Genomic DNA, 23,291 nt, shown 5'->3' with positions numbered 1-23,291 from the left:
AGAGTACTTTCACCCCCCCAATGCAGTCTGCACTAAGGTGGAGGACTTTCATTGAAGGGTGTACTCGAGACTTAAAAAGGTTACATCTAAATAGCCGCCAGACTCATCAGAAAGTAACCAACTTATCTTTCAAAGAGCGGCAAGGTTTGAAAGTATTAAATGAGAACCCAGACATCATAATTAAATCTAGTGACAAGGGGGGAAATATAGTTATCATGGATAGAAGTGCACATATACAAGAATGTAAACGTCTACTTAATGATACTACATGTTATGCCCCTTTGAAGGGTGACCCCACTGCTACCTTTCGAATAGAGCTGAGTGCCATTCTGAAAAAATACAGATCTATTGATCTTTTGAGTAAAGATGAATATGAATTTCTATTAGTCAAAACTCCGGTGATACCTACCTTCTATATCATCCCCAAAATTCATAAAAATACACAACATCCGCCAGGCCGTCCTATAGTATCGGGGATAGGAAGTCTGGCCGAACCATCAAGTATCTATGTGGATGAAATTCTAAAACCCTTTGTGAATAGCCTCCCGTCCTTCATTCAAGATACAAGTGATGCCTTACGACATCTTGATGGGATCACTTTGGGGGAAGATCAGTGGTTAGCTTGTTTGGACATTGAGTCGCTTTATACAAGCATTTTGCATAGCGTTGGCTTAACAGCAGTGAGTGACATATTAAGCCAACGAGGCCAACAATTTAGCACCCACAATTCACTTGTTATAGAGTTGTTGGAATTTATTTTAACACACAACTACTTTACCTTTAATAATAAATACTATCAACAACTAAGGGGTACCGCGATGGGTAGTACATGTGCCCCCTCGTATGCCAACCTGTACTTAGGATGGTGGGAGCATAATCGAGTTTTCAATGATGAACTACATCAGTATACGCAATTTATAACGTTATGGTTGCGCTACATCGATGATGTAATGTTGATCTGGTCGGGTACACAAGAAGACTTTTTTGACTTTGTAAATATACTTAATAATAACGATATCAACCTCAAAGTCACTGCTGAAATCCAAAAGGAGAATATCAACTTTCTAGATATACGTGTTTACAGAGGCATCAATCATAACATCCACACCACTGTATATCGTAAGGAAACAGCTACAAATAGCCTCCTACATGCTAATAGTTTACACCCACAAAGTACGATTAGGGGGATCCCTACAGGGCAATATCTACGGGTAAGGAGACTATGCAATACTATCACGGACTTCAAAATTGAAGCTAAAAAACTTTATGATAGATTTAAAGCTAGGGGCTACAGTCACAATTCTCTAAAGAGGGCTTATAAGAAAGCATTAGCCATCGATAGGAATGCTCTGCTGGTTCCAAAGAAATTGACTAGCAGTATCAATAATGAAGAAAAAAACAACAATCAAGTGAGAATAATTGGGGATTACAGTACTGAACATGATGCCATTACACGTATAATAATTAAACATCTGCATATTTTAGAACAGGACGATGTCCTAAAACAATATGTAGGAGAACGCCCTACTATTACTTTTAGGAGGAGTAGGAATTTGAGGGATCATTTAGTACATAGCCATCTTACTATTACCACCAAATCCTCGTGGTTGGCACAACGTACGATAGGATGCTATAAGTGTGGCAATTGTCTAGCGTGCCCTTATATTGAAAAAACTTTGAGTGTCAAGGGTCGTATGGACATAGAGGAATATAAGTTATCACACTTTATGAACTGCAAAACAACAGGTGTAGTTTATATCATGAGGTGTCCCTGTCCAAAACTATATGTGGGAAAAACTTGCCGGGAATTTAGGAGAAGAATTCTTGAACATATTGGTGATGTTAGAAACAAACGAAACACCTCGGTAGCAGTTCATATCAACGAGAAACATGGGGGTAAGGCTGACACCATGAAATTTTTTGCGGTTGAACATTTTCAACATACTACGAGAATTGGAGACATTGATAAGAAACTTCTGCAATGCGAGGCGAAATGGATTTACTGGCTTAACAGCAGGGCCCCCAATGGTCTAAATGAGGGATTCACTTTTAAGCCGTTTCTATAAATTGGATGAGATTTATGTAAACCCTTTATTTTCCCTTATATGAATAACCTATTACTTTTTTCTCAAGCTATTTTGTGTTATACGCTATTTACTTTATTTATAATATCCCTGTAGGAGAATTTTGCTTATTATGGCACTTACAGACATCGCATGCGCAATAAGGAAGAGTGAGGCAAGATTTTGCAGACGCATCGCTAGTCCTGCCCTCTTAAGCCGCATCTTCGTAGGTGTCCGGAAGTATGCGGCCAGTTAAATCTATCCTTGCGCGACGTCACAAACCCGGAAATAGGCTATATGCGAAATCTCGCGATACGCGAGTAAATGATTAATGGCTCTCTATTTAAACTTTGGGACGAGGAGCGCTCGCCACTAATGCCCCTGAAGAAGCCGAGTTAATCGGCGAAACGCGTTGGGCGGCATTGGTGGACGGTGAGAAGTCTAGCTTTCACCCTGTCCCTACGTAGCTAGGTAGTGTCAGCACTGTGGGGCAGAAAACGGAAGGGTGGGAGTGGGTGTTGCTACCCTGTGATTTATGCACATTTGGCCTTATTGTGGCTCTTGCATTTTAGACGATACTTACCTCATTGATCCACCATTTGCAGTTTTTAATTAAGTGTTTTTATGGACAATTGTCCAGCACTGCTGTAACTTTTCAACAGCAGTGGGTGTGTGGTCTGGAGCGCTTTGCAACTTTTTAATCAGTTGATTAAATGTTACGTTTTAAATATTGGATACATTGTTAAGATTTGACACTGAACTGGTTTGCTTTTGGAGTGTAGGATGGATACTTTTACATGTTAGTGTCCCCCAAGCTCCATGGTTTTTGTTATATAAATTTATGTCTCTACAAACCTGCGGTGTCCTTTAATGCTACTTACTTATTTACTTATAGGCTCCCTATTTTTCTGTGTTACATTTACGGTAGGGGACACAATACCATATAATACCTGTGTAATACTCAGGGTCCAATGTATAACTTAGTCTGCAGCCTTGTGCCTTTATATGGTCACAGAGCCAGTCAGTGACATCTAACAACCTTATCATTTAAAGAAGGGGGTGTATTATCCCTTATAATCAATGAGTGATAGTCCCCTGTATAACTCAGCCTGCAGCCTTTATATGGTTATAGAACCCCAGCCCAGTGCCCAAAGCCCACCCCAGATTCAGCCAAGCCTACACCACAGTAAAAAGCCCACATAGACATCAGTGCTAAAACTAACCCCCACACATAATTTTTAAAAAGCCATTGGTGGTTAAAACAAAAACATTGTTGGCCAGGGTCCCATATACAAGTTTTTAAAAAATCATTGGTGGTCAGGGCCCCATAAGATAAAAAAATTGGTGCAAGGGGCCCCCCAAAACGTTTTTTTGTTTTTGTTTGTTTTTTGCAAAAGAAAATTGGTGGTGAGGACCCCCTTACAAGTTAAAAAAATCATTGGTGGCCAGGGCCCTCCCGCTATAAGTTAAAAAAAAAAAAAAAAAAACCTTTGCACCTGGTTCCCCAAAAACGTTTCTAAAAACATTGGTGGCCATGGCCCCCTCTTAAAAGTTTAAAAGAAACATTGGTGGTCAGCGGCCCCCATAGAATATTTTTAAAAAAACATTGGTGACCAGGGGCCTATATAGTATTAACATAATACAGGGGTTTAATAAAATAAAAAACACACTGTTCAGTGGACCTTACTCCTTACCTGGCTTTGGGTCCTTTCGAGGCTTCAGGACTTCAACTTCGGGTCTTTTCGTGACGTCGGGTCTTTTCGCAGCTTTGAAGACCCCCCACATGGTCTGTCATTTCAGGTACTGCAAATTCAACACATTTACAGCATTAATTTGTGGGGCAAAGATAGAAAAATGTACATTCACCCAAAAAAATATATTTTCAGAAAGTAGACATTCCCCTGAATCCAAATTGGGTGTGCATGTCTTTCTACTCTGAAGCACCAAGCTGCGAGCCTTTAATAAATTTGGCGATTTTGGAGATAACTTCTACCTTGCGGCATCTTACCTGCTACATACTATTAGGTAACAAGATAAAACATATATTGATACATGGAACTAGACAGTGTACTCTACAACTTCCCCGCAAGTTGGGACAAAATAGAAACTAATTAGAAACCAACACTGTGATACAAAGTAAAGTGAGGTGATGAGGTCACCACCTTACCTACAATGTAACAAGCCAACTAGTTCAGGGACGTTACTGGACACTTTCTAAAACTGGGAAGTGGATTAACGCCCCCGCTCTCCATATCCCAGATTTGGCAATCCTACTTTCTCTCCTCACCTAGACTTAGACAACTACAAGGGAATTACTGATACAGATATCCCGGACACTTCAATCACAGTCACAATGATTCCTCCCTGTCTGCTAGCCTGTACAGAAAATGGTTCCTTCCAGTTGATACTGCAAAGGCCCTCATCCTAATGAAACGGAGACAGACTGATAGCCACCTAAGAAACTGACCCAATCAACTGGCTGATTATTCAATTATTAAAGGTATTCCAGTGTACTTGGCAAAATTCAGCAGGAACAGCCCCTATGTTTGCTCATAGCCTGTACAGAGGGATCCCATAAAACTACGGTACCATCTCTACCTACTATAGCTGCTATCCCAAAGCCACACTCCCTTCCCAAATGTGTTGCAAGGACCCCAATATTTGCAGAGACCACTGCAGATGCTAGGTGGTAGCTTTAGAGAAGAACATGTAGATGGCTTTTAATCTGACATATGCTCTTCATATAATGTGGAAAGTAATTGAAAAAAGTCTTTATTTCTGGGGCACAATCTGAAAACAATTGAACTGAAAATTTGGAAGGTAAACAACCCCTTTAAGTATATGGCACCAGCTAAACAAAAACTGTTCACTGGCTCCATATCCATCACCACTGACCCCAATAAGAAACAACACTGACTACTTACCTGGGATTGAACATAAGGGATACGAAACTGCTTTTGGGCTCCAGAATCTTCAATCGAGGCAACTGCTAGGCATGGAAAAAAGACCAGATCCCCATGTTCCTAAAAAACAAAGAAAAGCGGTGAGTTGGGGACAAGTGGAGGTACCGACAGCTGAAACATTACATGACGTCTATATCAATAGGAAATACTGTGTGAAGACCACTAAACGGCTTTGAAACATATAGCTCTATAAATACACCGACACAAACTCTCTCTCTAACGTACAAGGTCTTGTTGGAGCACAAACACCCCAACTTACCGGACTATTCCAAATAATCACAAAATGCTCAATAAGCAATAAATACCAAGAACAATGAGATCCACCATCTCTACCCACTATTTAGGCTAAGGTGCCCCCTATAAGCAAAGGACCCCCCAAAACCATGGCTGATGAATGAATGGACCCAACAGATATGGCAGCGCAGTAATTGCACTGACTCAATAGGCCACACATACAAAGCAATGCTCTGTGTACTTAATAGTCTGTGTATGTGCTGCACATCTAATTAGAAATAAATGCCATATAAACCTCACTCATCAACAGGGGACACTTCCCCTTTAAGAGCAGGGGACAGAGGTGACTTCCCCCTGGGAGTGTGACAGTTGGTTCAGTCCGTTGGTTGGCCCTGTGGTGAGAGGTAAGAGTACTTTCCCTCTGGGAGATTTTTTGCCAAAAAACCTTTATTTTAATGGAAAAAGAGGAGGGAATTTGGGCAATGTCCCCCACAGACTAGCAGGTGGTGTGCCTCTCCCTGATTTTAGTGAATTTGGATATTTTTCCCCTAAAATGTGCTTGGGAGATGCCTTTAATCTTAGTGCTGGTTGGGAGACACAGACTTTTTGTGCATTTGGCATTATGCAGGGCTGCCAGCAAATATTCACATTATCTTCAGAAGGAAACTTTTGGGGACCCTGCAGCACACCATAAGGAACTAGGGGTGGGAAGCAGAGGCACGTGCCATGGGGACAGTTGGGGGTGATGAGTGGGGGACATACAGCAGGTCCCATAGAAGAGAGGAGACTTTACACCTAGGGTTTGACAGTTGGTTTAGTCCGTTGGTTAAGTGTATATTCCCTCTGAGAGATATTTTGCCAAATAACCTTTACTATAGTAAAAACAAGAGGGGAAAAGGTTGGGTGACGCCCCTCAGACTAGCAGATGTTGCTCCTCTCCCTGATTTTAGTGAATTTGGAGATTTTTCCCCTAAAATGTGCTTGGGAGAAGCCTTTAATGTTAGTGCTGGTTGGGAGACACAGACTTTGGCAGTTATTTAGGGCTCTCTGCTAATTGACTGTGTGAGGAAACTTCCAGCATTCTAGAGACTGAGGCTCAGTACCTGCTGGAACTGATACAAAGCTCAAAGTTTAGGGGAAAATACATTTCTGCTTTCCTCTGTATTAAATAGGAAATATTAAGCGCTAAATTCCTTAACTTGCCTTTATATTCTCTTTTCTATACAGATTGCTACAGTGCCTTTCCTGCATTTTTGGACCGCGACTTCGGTGATTCACACCTGCCCATTAACACCTGGGAGTTTTTTTTTGGCTTCTCCATTGTTCATATAATTACATCTTTATCTGAACAGTGAAAGAGAGAGCCAGGGGTTCCTTAGGGAGACCCCCCTTGGGGTGCCCCGGCCTTGTGCCGCCCCCTATTTTTTTCCCCCCATCGGAGAATCTTCTTTAAGAGGTAATCTTGCAAATTCAACTGATTCAGCACATGATTTCTTCTTCAGAGAGTCTGTCGTAAATTCACTCGGGGGGTCGGCTTTGTGCATATGAGCCCATACGGCTACTGTATATGGTATTTATAAGAAGCCAATTCATCAGCAGCATTAATAATGGGCTTTAATCATTTACTGGAACACTGTTTCATACAAATGGGAGAATATAGATAAGGAAATACATAAATGGGTGGTTCACCTTTAATGTATATTTTAGTATGTTACAGGATGGCTACTTCTAAGCAAATTTTTCACTTGTCTTCATTAAATGTTTTCGATATTTTTCTGACTCTTTCCCGCTTTCAATGGGTCACTGACCCCATCAAAAAACAAATGGTCTGTAATGCTACACATTTATTGTTATTGCTACTTTTCTTCAAAGAACATGGTTGCTAGAGTCATTTGGACCATAGCAACCACATGGCTGAAATTGCAAACTGGAGAGCTGCTGAAGAAAAAGCTCAATAACTCAAAACCCACAAATAATAAAAAAAGAAAAACCAAGTGAAAATTGTCTTAGAATATCACTATCTGCATCATACTAAAAGTTCATTTAAAGGGAAACAACTCTTGCCTTCACTTTGGCTGATTATGTCTATTTGTCCCTGTAGGTTTCAACGATGGACAAGGTGCAGAGAAATCCATCTCTTCTGGTAATGCCTCAGTGTAAAACAATCCTCTCTCATCTGAACTGGTGTTTCCCTTTCTCTCTTCTATATAAGTTCTACTTAAACTGTCTGTCTGCACTGCTTCTTTTATATATATATATATATATATATATATATATATATATATATATATATATATATATATATATATATATAGATATAGAATAGATATAGATATAGATATAGATATATATAGATATATATATATATATAGATAGATATATAGATATAACAACGAAAAACCGCACACACAGGACTTATAGGGGCAAATTCATTAAGATGCGAAGTTGCGCCAGGCGCAACTTTGCCGCACTTCGCCAGGCAAAAGTAAGGTTGCGAAGTTGCGCTAGCGTTGATTCGCTATATAAAGCGAAGTTACGCTAGCGAAGGCTAATTTGCATACGGCGCGAAATTCAAATTTCAATGGAGGAATACGTATCTGCACTACAAATGCCTAGAAAACCTTCAAATCAGCAAATAAAAAATTTATTTTGCCCTACACATGTGCCCACTGTCTAGGTAAGTTGCCATGAGTCAGGAAATGTAGGGGGGAGGAAGGGGAGCCTTTCTTTTTCAGCCTATCACCCATCATGTAGAAAACATGCCAGCGTTTTTTGGGACTTAGAAAAAATTTTTTTTTTTTTAAACAAGCCCTATCTACTCTATTGCGCTTCGCCAGGTCTGAGGTGGCGAAGGAAGTCTAGCGTAAAAGGTAGCGTTCAGTACACTGCGCAAGTTAGTGAATTTGCGTAGTTTCGTCGCTAGCGAAAATTCGCCTGGCGTAAGGTTGCGAAGTAACACTAGCGAAACTACGGCAGCGTTCGTTAGTGAATTTGCGCAGTAGCGAAAATGCCAAACGCTAGCGAATTAACGCTAGCGTTCGGCGCTTCGCGCCTTAGTGAATTTGCCCCATAAGGTGCAAAAAATAAAAAAGGTTTATTGCAACGTTTCGGCTCCTGTACTCGAGCCTTCTTCAGGCCACCTGAAGAAGGCTCGAGTACAGGAGCCGAAGCGTTGCAATAAATCTTTTTTTTATTTTTTGCACCTTATAAGTCCTGTGTGTGCGATTTTTCGTTGTTCTATGTATAATTTACTATAACCTGCACCTGGGCAATTGCCTATTTACAAGAGTGCTCCAGCTGTATGGAAAAAAAAAAAAATAAATAAAAAAAATATATTATATATATGTCGGAGCTGCCAAACCTTTTGCCTCTGTGCATGTAGAACTGACATCCAGGGAATCCAATCACTACGTTTATTTAATTTTCAGAATAAAATGCCCTTATTACTGGCATGCTTGCCCCATAAAAACCCAAACCCTTTTCTGTCTCTTTTCTCCTCAGAGCCAGGCTGACTGTGAGCAGCATTTAGAGCCATTTAGTATTCTGTCCCTAATGCTCTTTCTTTTCACTTACAGACGCTGTACTCCGTCCTGAAGGACTTCAGGGGGGAACATACGGACTTTGAGGCCCTCGCCTCTTATTACGGTAAAATCCTATATAATTTATCAGTTCCTAAGGTTGTGCCATTTGTTTTATCATATGTGAATTCCTTTCCCCATATAGCTCAGTATTTAACAGAAATGTGTTTTTCCTGCAGAACATCACTACCGGGTCGAATACAGCGAGAACATCGTCCTGTAAGTAAACCATAAATGGACTTGTTACATGTTGGGAATCATTTGCTATTGCCCCAGGGGTAACTGCAAGGGCAATAAGGCTGGAAAATGTTTAATTAACATTCAGTGATATCTTTCTTTTTCAGAAAGCACTTCCTTCTTACGTGCGAAGTGGACCCGAGGATGAGGGCCAAGGAGAACATTATCCTGTACTGGAAAATGCTCAACTCACTGGTATGTAATGCAGAATTGATGTTTAGGTAAATAGGGAACAAATAATATTAGATTGCCAGCTCTTATCTCACACTGCTTCTTTCTTTATGTTTCAGGAAGTGATCAAGAGGGAATATGCCGCCCTCAGGAAGTCTGCCAAGCTGCCTCCTGTAAGTGTCACTAGTATTATTATGGGAGAGGTTATTATTCACTGTGTGTCTCTATAATAATTGGTACAAAGAAGCGCTTAACATTGACTCTCTTCTTCCACAGGATCATCCAACTCGAGTCCAAAACCGGAGGCAGCAACTTGAGTATCTGCGGCTGGAGAATGTAAGTTCACCTGGGATCACTGTCCCTGATGCTTTTCTTGGGTGTTTTAACAACTAGATACTGAACTTTGATTGGTCCATTGCAATCAGGACAACTGCACACGGGGTGATTTGGGGTTTTTTCTCCCTATGATGAGAAAAGGCTGAACAATATCACATCATCAGCTGCCGGCAGGGAATCCCACACCCTCACTGCCCTCAGCATATAAAGGTACTATTAGCAGCACATCTACAGGCATAATCCTAACTGTCTCCTTTCTTTCCCCTTTGCTCCTATCCTTGTGCCTCCCATGTGCTCACAGACCATCAACCAACACCTTAACCAGCTGCACAACGAGTTTGTGAGAGAGCAGAAGCTACAGGAAGCTGCTCGGTATGTATTTTGCAATTAACACTTTCAATTACACTTACTGGCACATAACGTTCAAAAAATAGATGTTTTCTCGTACCTCTGGGTGCTTTGGCCATACTAATAGTAAATAGCACAGAAACTTGTTGAACTTTTTTAGGTCCCTACAAACATAGCATGTATTTCAGCATGTATCACTGGGTGAAGTCTAGCATGGAACTTACTCAGCTCAGTAACTGCCCAATGTGTTACAGTAGGGACAGATGTGTAGCAGGCATAATGTTATTTCTTAGGTACAAGGCTATCTGGCTATTTTAATCCTCCAGTGATCAGAATTGTAGTTGCAATACTTTGGAAACAAATTACAATAATGACCCTTTTTTTTTTTTTTTTTTACATTTTCTTCCCTTCAAACCTAGTAAGAAACAAAGTCCTGCAGCTGAAGAAGAGGAGGAGGATGATGGAGCCCCTGCAGCAGCAGCAGAAGAGGAAGCCGCTCCTGGAGAAGAAGAAGAGGAAGCTCCAATAAAGAAAAAGAGGAAAGCGCTCCCGCTGAAGATAAGCAACTTCGTGAAGAGGAGGAGAAAGAAGACGGAGCGGAAGTAGGAGGTTCTGCAGAAGAACATCAAGCCCCTGCAGTGGAGGAGAAGAAGACGGAGGCGCAGTCTCCTGCAGGGGAAGAAGAACAGGTAGGACCTCCTGAAGAAAACAAAGAGAAAACTCCTGTAGCGGAGGAGAAAGAAGAGGGAGCGGATGGAGAAGAAGAAGCTCCTGAGGTGGAAGAGATCATCAAAGATCCTCCGGTGGTGGAGAGGCCAACCCTGCGAAAACAGCTTAGGAAGGCCATCATGAAGAGGCTCCGGAGAGTATGGGTAATGTATCAATTTACTGACAATTACCCATTATCTAGAGATGCCTCATGTTGTCCAGTGCAGCTCCACTTTACTTCCTGCAGTTCTGAGCATTTTCAATCAGAACAATAAAAGGAAATCATACACCGTCTGTTGAGCCCGCAGGCTGATTACTTTGAGGGCACCCCATAGACCGATGTTTGGCTGCCTTTAGGTTGTAAGAGGTTGCTGACAGAGATCGAAGTCTGCAGATAAAGTGTTGATTCTATAGCAGGCCAATAACAGGGGAGGTAGGTAATGCTTATAGGGCTGCTGGACATCTGCCTTAGATATCCACCTTTGGAAATGGGTTGCTACTGGGTAATAGACTGGCACCAGGTGATCAAAGCATATAAAAGAATAAATGGCGCAGGCTCAGACTGAGATTCATAATAGGCCAAGGCATTCCATGTGTAGAGAGACCCAAACAGTCCCCACAGGCCCAATGAATAGTGCGTTCTTAAAGCAAGACCGAGCCTTTAATATCATAATGAAACAAGTATTTGTCTTTATTCTTATGTCAACACTTTCTAAATCTTTTCTTTTCAGCATTCCACCCAAAGACTCAACTGCTGCTGCCGACCCAACACCATGGCCTAAATCCTTCCGGTTTACCTCTCCCAAGGGCGTATGTCTGTGTGTCTGTCTGTCTGTGTGTTTGTGGGTTATGTACAGAAGGGAGTGTGGGAGTTGTATACAAGAGTGGGTGAGGGGTTATGTACAGGAGGGAGAGTGAGGGGTTATGTACAGGAGTGGGGTGAGGGATTATGTACAGGAGGGAGAGTGAGGGGTTATGTACAGGAGGAAGGGTGGGAGTTATATACAGGAGGGAGTGTGGGAGTTATGTACAGGAGTGGGGTGAGGGATTATGTACAGGAGTGGGGTGAGGGATTATGTACAGGAGGGAGAGTGAGGGGTTATGTACAGGAGGAAGGGTGGGAGTTATATACAGGAGGGAGTGTGGGAGTTATGTACAGGAGTGGGGTGAGGGATTATGTACAGGAGTGGGGTGAGGGATTATGTACAGGAGGGAGAGTGAGGGGTTATGTACAGGAGTGGGGTGAGGGATTATGTACAGGAGGGAGAGTGAGGGATTATGTACAGGAGGAAGGGTGGGAGTTATATACAGGAGGGAGTGTGGGAGTTATGCACAGGAGTGGGGTGAGGGATTATGTACAGGAGTGGGGTGAGGGATTATGTACAGGAGGGAGAGTGAGGGGTTATGTACAGGAGGAAGGGTCGGAGTTATGTACAGGAGGGAGGGTAGGAGTAATGATGGGGGGATATCTACAGTAGGGATGGTTATGTATAGGAGAGAGAGGTTGAAGGGGTGTGTATAGGAGGGGGTGCTTAGCATGATCCAGGGTGTAAAACCGACTGCCGTTTCTAGGAGTCAGGAAGGCATTTTTACCTTCAGTGCAGATTGGTCCTCATAGTACTCTAGGGTTTTTCTCCTTCCTCTGGATCATTGGTCGTTAGGGATGCCCAAATATAAATTAGCTATTCATTTTAATAAATCCTGTGCTCCCTGCCAGGTTTCCCCATAAATATGTCTCAGCGTTTTTCTTTAATCTCTATGGTGAATATTGAGGGAAGGGGCTCCTGTGCCTCGTTCTACTAAGGACACACATTGATCGCCAATGATTGGAAGGAACTACAAAATTGCTTTACTCCATAGGCCACAATGTAAGCATTTCCCTTCAAGTCCGTTGCCCCTTTCTTAACATTGGAATTCCATCCACTTCCCACCAGCCTATTTATCCTATACCAGACATTTAGTATATGAAGGTGCTTGATATTGGGGAACACCTATGCTGCATTTGTTTTTTGGTTTGAAGAAGCAAGAGGCTGGCACACGGAGCGATTTAAACCGGGGTCCTACCCCTGGTGTGTTTATTGCATCAAACAACGTTTCGGAGGGCGTTCCCCGTTCGTCAGGTGAAATTCCGCGTGAATTCTTTGCACTGTTTGTTTTTTGGTTACCACTCTCTCCAGGTTACGAGACATCCTTTTTGGGTGGGGGATTCCTGCTAAAGCGATGGAGGATTATTATATTTCTTCTTGCCCCCACAATGACACACTCCATTGTTTGCTAGGCGAGCAAGAGCTTTGAGGGGTAATAAGGAAGGTAGGTGCAAGTTGGGCCAACCCTGCCACTGGACCCATGACCCCCCCCCCACTCAGTACCAAAGTTCACATGGACATGAACCTGGAACAGTAACTTTTGGTCAAGGTCGACTCTTTAAGCAGTTACCTAACTCAACCTAAATCAAATGTATTAGTAGAACTTTTCTGCATTTCTGATGTGTAAATATGAGGCAGTAGGTTAAATCCTTTGGTCAAACACTAGCCGGTCCTAATAAAGGCAATGACAAATGTGTTGCCCCCTGGAAATATGTGCTACTGTCAGGAGAGAATATACTCATGAAATGACCTTCCCCTTCTTTAAATCTTAAATGTTAAAAAACATTGGTGGCTTAGGGCCCTAAGCGTTAAAAACATTGGTGGCCTGGGGTCGTAAAAGTTGAAAACATTGGTCACCTGGGGTCCTAAAAGGTAAAAACATTGGTGACCTGGGGCCCCAAGAGTTAAAAACATTGGTGGCCTGGGGCCCTAAGAGGTAAAAATATTGGTGGCAAGGCACCATAAGAGTTAAAAACATTGGTGACAAGGAGCCCTAGGAGTTAAAAACATTGGTGGCAAGGGGCCCTAAGAGTTAGAAACATTAGTGGCAAGGGGCCCTAAGAGTTAAAAACATTGGTGGCAAGGGGCCCTAAGAGTTAAAAACATTGGTGGCCTGGGGCCCTAAGAGGTAAAAATATTGGTGGCAAAGCACCATAAGCCCTAAGAGTTAGAAACATTGGTGGCACGGGGGCCCTAAGAATTAAAAACATTGGTGGCAAGGGGCCCTAAGAATTAAAAAACATTGGTGGCAAGGGGACCTAAGAATTAAAAACATTGGTGGCAGGGGGCCCTAAGAGTTAAAAACATTGGTGGCAAGTGGCCCTAAGAGTTAAAAACATTGGTGGCAAGGGGCCCTAAGGATAAAAAACATTGGTGGTAAAGAGGCCCTAAGAGTTAAAAATATTGGTGGCAAAGCACCATAAGCCCTAAGAGTTAGAAACATTGGTGGCACGGGGGCCCTAAGAATTAAAAACATTGGTGGCAAGGGGCCCTAAGAATTAAAAAACATTGGTGGCAAGTGGCCCTAAGAGTTAAAAACATTGGTGGCAAGGGGCCCTAAGGATAAAAAACATTGGTGGTAAAGGGGCCCTAAGAGTTAAAAACATTGGTGGCAAGGGGCACAATGAGTTTAAAACATTGCTGGCAAGCGGCCCTAAGAGTTAAAAATATTGGTGGCCTGGGGCCCTTAAAATTAAAAACATTGGTGGCCTGGGGCATAAAGAGCTAAAAACAATTGTGGCAAGGGGCCCTACTACTAATATCCTTATCATCTACAGTGGGGGTATATTATCCCTTATTATACATGAGTGATACTCAGAGTTCCCTGTATAACTGAACCTGCAGCGTTCTGTCTTTTTATGGTAACAAAACTCCTCAATGACTTCTAATATCCTTATCATCTACAGTGGGGATACATTATCCTTTATAATACAAGTAATAAGCAGAGTTCCCTATATAAGTCTGCAGCCTTGTGCCTTTATATGGTCACAGAGCCCGTCAGTGACATCTAGCATCCTTAATCCATATCATTATCCCTTATAATCAATCAGTGATAGTCCCCTGTATAACTCAGCCTGCAACCTTGTGCCTTTATATGGTTATAGAACCCCAGTCCAGCCCCCAAGGCCCACCCCAGATCCACCCAAGCCTACACCACAGTAAAAAGGCCACATAGATATCAGCGCTAAAAACGAAATCCCTCCCACACAAAATTTATAAAAAGCCATTAGTGGGTAAAACAAAAACATTGTTGGCTACGGTCCCACATAACAGTTTTTAAAAATCATTGGCGGTCAGGCCCCCCCATAAGTTAATAAAAAAAAAACATTGGTGCCAGGGCCCCCCATAAAAGTTTAAAAGTTAGTGGTCAGGAACCCCAACAAGTTAAAAAAAATCATTGGTGGCCATGGCCCCATAGAATATTTAAAAAAAACATTGGTGGCCAGGGGCCTATATAGTATTAACATAATACATTGTGGACAGGGGTTTAATTAATTAAAAAAACAAAACTCATTTATGTTTAGTGGAACTTACCTTAGACTCCTTTCCTTACTTTGGGTCATTTCGAGGCTTCAGGACTTCAACTTCAGGTCTTTTCATGACTTTGGGTCTTTTTGCAGCTTTGGTCTGTGATTTCAGGTACTGCAAAATCAACACATTTGCAGCATTCATTTGAGGGGCAAAGATAGAAAAAAATAATGTTCACCCCAGAAAACCATATAATTTTCAGAAAGTAGACATTCCCCTGAATCCAAATTGGGTATGCTTGTCTTTCTACTCCAAGCTGCAAACATTTCGTAAATTTGTGATTTTGGTGACTTTTACAAAAATCACCTCATAACTTCTAACTGGCAGCATCTTATCTACCACATACTATTAGTTACCAAGATAAAACACCCCTTAATATGAAAGCCTGGGGTCCACTGAACCGTTTGATACCCAATGTACATAGGTTTATTGAAGTACATAGCATGTAAAGACACAAATCTACCTTGTGCATACTTATTTGATGGCTTACACTTACACTCATGTATAAACACTGGCAGTTTTATGTGGAATAAAAGCTACAATTAGGGTGACCCCTGAAAACCATATAATTTAGTAAACTACACATTACGATGACTCCAGAATGGGTGAATATGTATTTCTACTCCAAACTGGGAAACTGCAAAAAAGCAATGTAAGAAAAAAACTGCAATAAAATCATAAAAAAAATCAAATAGAATTAGGCAAATCAATAAAAGAACTGATCCGATAGCGTGATCAGAATACTCAAGGCAAAAGTCACGATATGAAATCAACAGTTTAAGGGGGAAAAAAGGGAAAATGATAAAAATTAAAAAAAGCCTTATATGGTCACATACCCCTCCGTGACATCGATTATCCTAATCATTTACAGTAGGGGGTACATTATCCTGTAAAATACATGAGTGATTCTCAGAGTCCCCTGTATAACAGTCTTGTGCCTTTATAAGGTTAGAGAGCCCTTAATGACATCTAATATCCTTACAATTTACAGTGGGGCAATATTATCCCTTAAAATATATGAGATACAAAGAGTTGTCCATATATATCACATCCTGTAACTTATGTCTTTATATGGCCAGAGAACCCCATAGTGAAATATACTATCCTCATCATTAACAGTAGTGGGTACCTTATCCCTTATACTGTATATGGCATATGATAAGTGATTATGGCTTAAGAGAGGGGTTACATTATCGCCTATACTACAAAAGTGATACTCAAAGTCCCCTGTATAACACAGCCCGCAGCCATGCGCCTATATATGGTCACAGACCCCCTGACCTCTAATATCCTTATCATTTACAGTAAGGGGTATAATCCCTTACAAAAAGTGAGTGATACCCAGAATTCCCTGAATAACTAAGCCTTCAAATTGTGCCTTTATATAGTCACAGAACCTTACAATTTACAGTAGGGTACAATATCCCTTAACACACATGACTGATAGTCAAAGTCCACTATATAAATTAGTCCCCAGCAATGGTCACAGAATTCATTATAAAATGCTTATCATTTAAAGTAGGAAGTACAGTATCACTTATAATCAATGAGTGATAGTATTCTTCATATATCAGTCTGTAGCCTTGTGCCTTTACATGGTCACAAACCGTCAGTGACTTCTAATATCCTTTAATGTACGATAGGGGGAACATTACCCCTTATAATATGTGAATGATACACAGTGTTCACTTGCGGGTGGGCATTTTCCCTTATAATATAGCATTGATACTCAAGTGTCCTCTGTATAACTCAGCCTGCAGCATTGTGCCTTTATATGGTCACAGAACCCCACAGTCCTTATAATTTAAAGTAGGGGGGGGGGATATGATCACTTATAATACATGAGTGACACACAGTGGTCCTAGAATAACTCTGTAACCCTGTGCATTTATCATTTCAGAGAACCCCTCAGTGACTTTGAATATCCTTATAATGTACAGTGGGGGTATAATATCCTTTATAATTCATGAGTGATAGTTCCTTAATTCAGCCTACAGCCTTGTGTCTTTATTTGGTCTCTTAACTCCTGAGTAACTTCTAATATCCCTACAATTTACAGTAGGGGTAAAGCATCACTTGTAATCTATGAGTGACTAACTCAGCGTTGTGCCTTCTGGTCACAGAACAGAACAGGGGTACATTATGCCTTAAATTCTTGCGTGATAAACGGAGTTCCCTTTATAACTCAATCTGCAGCCATGTGCCTTTATATGGTATGGGAACCCCTCAGTGACACATATTATCCCTATAATTTATATTGGGGCAATACTATACCTTAAAATATATGAGAGATACAAAGAGTTCCCCGTATAAATCACAGCCTGCAACTTATGTCTTTATATGGCCACAGAACCCCACAGTGACATCTACTATCCTTATCAGTTGGAGGTACCTTATCCCTTTTATGTAAGTGACACTCAGTATACGGTAACTCAACTTGCAGCCGGTCTCCTTTAAATGGTCACAGATCGCCTTAGTGAATTCTAATATCCTTATTTACAGTAGGGGGGAAATTATCCTAAACATTAAGTGACACCAAGAGTTCCCTGCATAACTAAAACTTCAACTTGTAGCTTTTTTTATAGTCAGAGAACCCCTCAGTGACTTATAATATCCTTATAATTTACAGTGGGGGTACAATATCCCTTATAATACATGAATAGTAGTTCTCTGTATAACCTTGTGCATTTATACAGTCACATAACCTCTCAATGACCTCTAATATCCGTATCATTTATAGTAGGGGGTACATTTTTCCTGTAAATTAGGTGAGTGATTGTCAAGCGTTCCCTGTACAACTCAGTCTGCAGTCTATTGCCTTGAAGTGGTCACAGATTTCTAACATCCTTATAATTTACAGTGCGGGGTACATTATACCATATAATACTTGGGTGAAACAGAGATCTCTTTATAACTCAGCCTGCAGCGTTGTGCCTTTATATGGTCACAGAACCCCTCAGTGACATCTGATTTAATTATTATTTAAAGTAGGGGGTACATTGTCTCATAGTATATGAGTGATGCTCAGCATTCCCTGAATAACTCAACCTGCAGCTCATGAATTTTTATGGTCACAGAGCCCCTCAGTGAAAGCGAATATCCTTATGATTTACGGTAGGGGGCACACAATCCATTATAATACCTGTGTGATACTCAGGGTCCACTGCATAACTTGGTCTGCAGTCTTGTCTCTTTTATGGTCATAGAACTCCTCTGTTACATCTAATGCCCTTATCATTTAGGGGGTACAGTATCGCTTATAATCAATTAGTGAGTGTCCCCTGTAAGCCTGTAGCTTTGCACCTTTACATGGCCACATGTACATTTACAGTGGGGGTTACAGTATCCCTTATAATACATGAATGATAGTCAACAGACTAACTCAGCCTGCAGCCATGTGCCTTTATATGGTCCCAAACCCCTCAGTGACTTTTAATATCCTTATAACCGTAAGGGGTATATTATCCTGAAAAATACATGAGTGATTCTCAGAGCCCCCTGTATAACTTAATCTGCAGCCTTGCGCCTTAAAATGGTCACAGTACCCCTTAGAGATTTCTAACACCCTTATCATTTACAGTGGGGGTACATTATACCATATAATACTTGGGTAACACAGAGATCTCTGTATAACTCAGCCAGCAGCCGTGTGCCTTTATATGGTCACAGAGACCCTCAGAGACCCCTATTATCCTTAAAATTTGCAGTGGGATTATAATATAAACACATACATGATACTCATAGTTCTCTGTATAACACAGTCTGCAGACTTATGCCTTTATATGATCATATAAGTGACATCTAAAATCCTTATCAATGACATTTGGGGGTACAATATACCATATCATACATGAGCAATGTTTACAATTCAATGTATAACGCAGCCTGTAGCCCTGTGTCTATATATTGTCACAGAACCCCTCAGTGACATCTTATAACCTTATCATTTACAATAGGGGGTACATTATCCCTTGATTTGTAATGAATGATCATGGGCCATTCCCTGTATAATTCAGCCATCAACTTTCTGCTTTTACATGGCCGCAGAACCCCTGAGTGACTTCTAATGTCCTTATAATTTACAGCGGGGGCACATTATCCATTTTAACTACATGAGTGAATCTCAGAGTTCCCTGTATAATTCAGCCTGCAGACTTGAGCCTTTATATGGTCACAGAACCCCTGAGCGCCATCTCATTTCCTTGTGATTTAAAGTAGGGGGTACATTCGTTTATCCCACTTTGTAACAATTCAATTGTTACTATTTTGATACTTAAGAGTCTAGTGTACAACTCAGCCTGCAGCTTTGTGCCTTTTTATGGTCACAGAGCCCCTAGGTGACATCCAACATCCTTATTAAAGTAGGAGGTACATTATCCCATATAATACATTTGTGATGCTCAGCGTTCCCTGTATAACTCAGACTGCAACTTTGCGCCTTTATATGGTGACAGAACCCCTCAGTGACTACTAATATCCTTATCATTTACCGAAAGAGGGTAGGGGTAAATAATCCCTTAATACAACATGAGTGATACTCAGAGTTTCCTGAATAACTCCGTCTGCAGCCTTGTGCTTTCATAGTTATCAGAACCCTTCAGTGACTTCTAATATCCTTAGCATTTACAGTAGGTCTTACATTATCCCTAATAATACATGAGTGATACTTAACCTGCAGCCTTGTCCCATGAGGCCCTAATTCATATATAATTTCAATAAATATTGTCAGTGTTGGACTGGCCCACCGGAATACCAGGAAAACTGCCGATGGCCCCAAGTGTCAGTGGGCCCTCCTGCCTTCTAAACATTTGGGCTTATTTCATGGTCATTATCAATTTCTTGAGAACAAAGAAGCGAAATAGACGGATTAATAGATTATAGTATGTAAAGAAAAAAGACTAGGAGAATAGAGGTTGAGTGAGGAGAGGAAAAATAATATTACTGAGAGTGGCCCCTGGTCTAAGGTTTTTGGGTGGCTCCTGGTGTCCCAGTCGGACACTGTGTGCGGGCCCCTGAGGTATCAGTCCCAGTGGGCCCAGGACCCCAGTCCAACACTGAATATTGGTAAAACAAGCAGTGGCTTAACTAGATGTACTGGCCCCAAACAAATTAACCCTAGGGCCCCCAACATATTCAAAGGTTGTCCTGTTTTATCCATATATGTTGAAAGTGCACATGAATTAGGGCCTTACGGGCCCCTATAATTTATGGGCCCCTCTGCAGCCGCAGGGTCTACTTGCTCTGTTTCTCCTGATTCCCCAGCATTGGTAGTTCAATGGTTTCCAAGGCTCCGTTGTCAGTTCCCTGAGAGATTGATTATCTTTTTTCCCTATTACCATTGGGATCAACCATCATTTTTACCGGCCGGTAATCCTGGAACCCGCCAGCGACCCGAGGATTTGGTGCAGGAGTCGGCCAGAACCCACCCAACCCGCGGGTTTCAGGCAGGTCCGGAATTCACCTGCACATTTTTGCTGCGCACCAGCGAGACCGGTGGGAAGTAAGGAGAAGGAGTGCAGGAACGGGTCTGGGGCCCAGCCAAACCCTGGGAACTGTCCTATCCTGAAACTATTGTGGAACATCAAGACAATTACTGATACAGATATCCCTCACACTTCAATCACAGTTGTCTTAAATTATTCCTCCCTCTCTGCTAGCCTGTACAGAAAATGATCCATTCCTGTTGATACTGCAAAGGCCCTCAATCCTAATGAACGGAGACAGACTGATAGCCTAAGAAACTGACCCAATCAACTGGCTGAAATCCAGAGTTTAGACCTACCTCAACTAAAAAAAACCACAGAGGTTTGCAAATTAATAGTTTTATTGGATGTAATTCACAAACATTGACCCACAAATTATAGGTATTCCCCTGTACTAAGTACAATTCAGCAGGAACAGTCCCTAAGTTTGGTAGTTTGCTCATAGGCTGTACAGAGAGTTCACATAAAACTATAACTATGTACTAATTATCCCTGCTGAATTGTGCTTAGTACAGGGGATATAATTGTAATAGTTTATAGTTTTGTGTAACTCTCTGTACAGCCTATGAGCAACTACCACTTAGAGATGTTTCCTGCTGAATTGTACTAGTCAGGGGATACTATACATTTTGGGTCATGTTTGTGAATTTAATCCAATAAAACTAATTAATTTGCACCTCTGTGGTTTTTTTTTTGTTGAGGTAGGTCTAAACTCTGGATTTCAGCAGTTGATTGGTCAGTTTTTCTTAGGCTTCAGTCTGTCTCCGTTTCATTTAGGATGAGGGCCTTTGCAGTATCACAGGAATGGATCATTTCTGTACAGCTAGCAAGAGAGGGAGGAATATTTAAGACAACTGTGATTGAAGTGTGAGGGATATCTGTATCAGTAATTGTCTTGATGTTCCACAATAGTTTCAGGATAGGACAGTTCCCAGGGTTTGGCTGGGCCCAGACCCGTTTCCTGCACTCCTTCTCCTTACTTCCCACCGGTCTCGCTGGTGCGCAGCAAAAATGTGCAGGTGAATTCCGGACCTGCCTGAAACCCGCGGGGTTGGGTGGGTTCTGGCCGACTCCTGCACCAAATCCTCGGGTCGCTGGCGGGTTCCAGGATTACCGGCCGGTAAAAATGATGGTTGATCCAATGGTAATAGGGAAAAAAGATAATCAATCTCTCAGGGAACTGACACGGAGCCTTGGAAACCATTGAACTACCAATGCTGGGGAATCAGGAGAAACAGAGCAAGTAGACCCTGCGGCTGCAGAGGGGCCCATAAATTATTAGGGGCCCGTAAGGCCCTAATTCATGTGCACTTTCAACATATATGGATAAAACAGGACAACCTTTGAATATGTTGGGGGCCCTAGGGTTAATTTGTTTGGGGCCAGTACATCTAGTTAAGCCCACTGCTTGTTTTACCCAAATTTCAGTGTTGGACTGGGGGTCCTGGGCCCACTGGGACTGATACCTCAGGGCCCGCACACAGTGTCCGACTGGGACACAGGAGCCACCCAAAAACCTTAGACCAGGGGCCACTCTCAGTAATATTATTTTTTCCTCTCCTCACTCAACCTCTATTCTCCTAGTCTTTTTTCTTTACATACTATAATCTATTAATCCGTCTATTTCGCTTCTTTGTTCTCATAGAAATTGATAATGACCATGAAATAAGCCAAATGTTTAGAAGCAGGAGGGCCACTGACACTTGGGGCCATCGGCAGTTTTCCTGGTATTCCGGTGGGCCAGTCCAACACTGACAATATTTATTGAAATTATATATGAATTAGGGCCTCATGGGACAAGGCTGCAGGTTAAGTATCACTCATGTATTATTAGGGATAAGTAAGACCTACTGTAAATGCTAAGGATATTAGAAGTCACTGAAGGGTTCTGTGACTATATAAAAACACAAGGCTGCAGACTGAGTTATACAGGGAACTCTTGAGTATTAATAATGTAGTATTAGGGATAATGTAACCCCTTCTTTAAATCATAAGGATATTAGAAGTCACTGAAGGGTTCTGTAACGATATGTAAAGGCACAGGCTGCAGACGGAGTTATTCAGGGAAACTCTGAGTATCACTCATGTTGTATAAGGGATTATTTACCCCTACCCTCTTTCGGTAAATGATAAGGATATTAGTAGTCACTGAGGGGTTCTGTCACCATATAAAGGCGCAAAGTTGCAGTCTGAGTTATACAGGGAACGCTGAGCATCACAAATGTATTATATGGGATAATGTACCTCCTACTTTAATAAGGATGTTGGATGTCACCTAGGGGCTCTGTGACCATAAAAAGGCCACAAAGCTGCAGGCCTGAGTTGTACACTAGACTCTTAAGTATCAAAATAGTAACAATTAATTGTTACAAAGTGGGATAACGAATGTACCCCCTACTTTAAATCACAAGGAAATGAGATGGCGCTCAGGGGTTCTGTGACCATATAAAGGCTCAAGTCTGCAGGCTGAATTATACAGGGAACTCTGAGATTCACTCATGTAGTTAAAATGGATAATGTGCCCCCGCTGTAAATTATAAGGACATTAGAAGTCACTCAGGGGTTCTGCGGCCATGTAAAAGCAGAAAGTTGATGGCTGAATTATACAGGGAATGGCCCATGATCATTCATTACAAATCAAGGGATAATGTACCCCTATTGTAAATGATAAGGTTATAAGATGTCACTGAGGGGTTCTGTGACAATATATAGACACAGGGCTACAGCTGCAGTTATACATTGAATTGTAAACATTGCTCATGTATGATATGGTATA

The 23,291-nt window shown here is 41.6% G+C and overlaps 1 protein-coding gene and 1 long non-coding RNA gene across 3 annotated transcripts in view; one reads left to right on the top strand and one right to left on the bottom strand.

Annotated features, from left to right (window-relative positions):
* The window catches only part of LOC121396258, a 58,172-nt gene extending 43,022 nt beyond the window's left edge, over nt 1-15,150 (bottom strand). Inside the window, exon 1 of the long non-coding RNA XR_005962918.1 lies at nt 15,039-15,150. This is a non-coding gene — a long non-coding RNA (uncharacterized LOC121396258). The remainder of the gene's footprint in view (nt 1-15,038) is intronic.
* On the top strand, nt 6,700-11,605 carry LOC121396257. 2 transcript variants are annotated; one of them, XR_005962916.1, is made up of 10 exons: nt 6,700-6,716; nt 7,362-7,403; nt 8,836-8,905; nt 9,018-9,057; nt 9,183-9,270; nt 9,366-9,419; nt 9,523-9,582; nt 9,884-9,954; nt 10,350-10,802; nt 11,370-11,605. XR_005962916.1 is itself a non-coding variant. In XM_041571054.1 (8 exons), the coding sequence occupies exons 1-8, from the start codon at nt 7,371-7,373 to the stop codon at nt 10,534-10,536; spliced, it is 603 nt and encodes a 200-aa protein (XP_041426988.1). In that variant the 5' UTR covers nt 7,242-7,370; the 3' UTR covers nt 10,537-10,862. The 2 variants fall into 2 exon arrangements, 1 of the variants encoding a protein (XP_041426988.1); XM_041571054.1 differs by lacking the exons at nt 6,700-6,716; nt 11,370-11,605 and having other exon boundaries at nt 7,242-7,403; nt 10,350-10,862.
* Nucleotides 15,151-23,291: the final 8,141 nt, after the last annotated feature.

Source organism: Xenopus laevis, chromosome 7S (genome assembly GCF_017654675.1).
Source record: "Xenopus laevis strain J_2021 chromosome 7S, Xenopus_laevis_v10.1, whole genome shotgun sequence".
Taxonomy (NCBI): Eukaryota; Metazoa; Chordata; class Amphibia; order Anura; family Pipidae; genus Xenopus; species Xenopus laevis.
Note: the sequence above shows the minus strand (reverse complement) of the source record. Positions and strands in the feature narration are given on the sequence as shown.

Coding starts and splice junctions, on each gene's coding strand:
- LOC121396257 (XM_041571054.1), top strand. CDS start 7,371: ATGGACAAGGTGCAGAGAAATCCATCTCTTCTG. Junction 9,058..9,182: donor TACAGCGAGAACATCGTCCT/GTAAGTAAACCA, acceptor TTTCTTTTTCAG/AAAGCACTTCCTTCTTACGT. Junction 9,420..9,522: donor AGTCTGCCAAGCTGCCTCCT/GTAAGTGTCACT, acceptor CTTCTTCCACAG/GATCATCCAACTCGAGTCCA.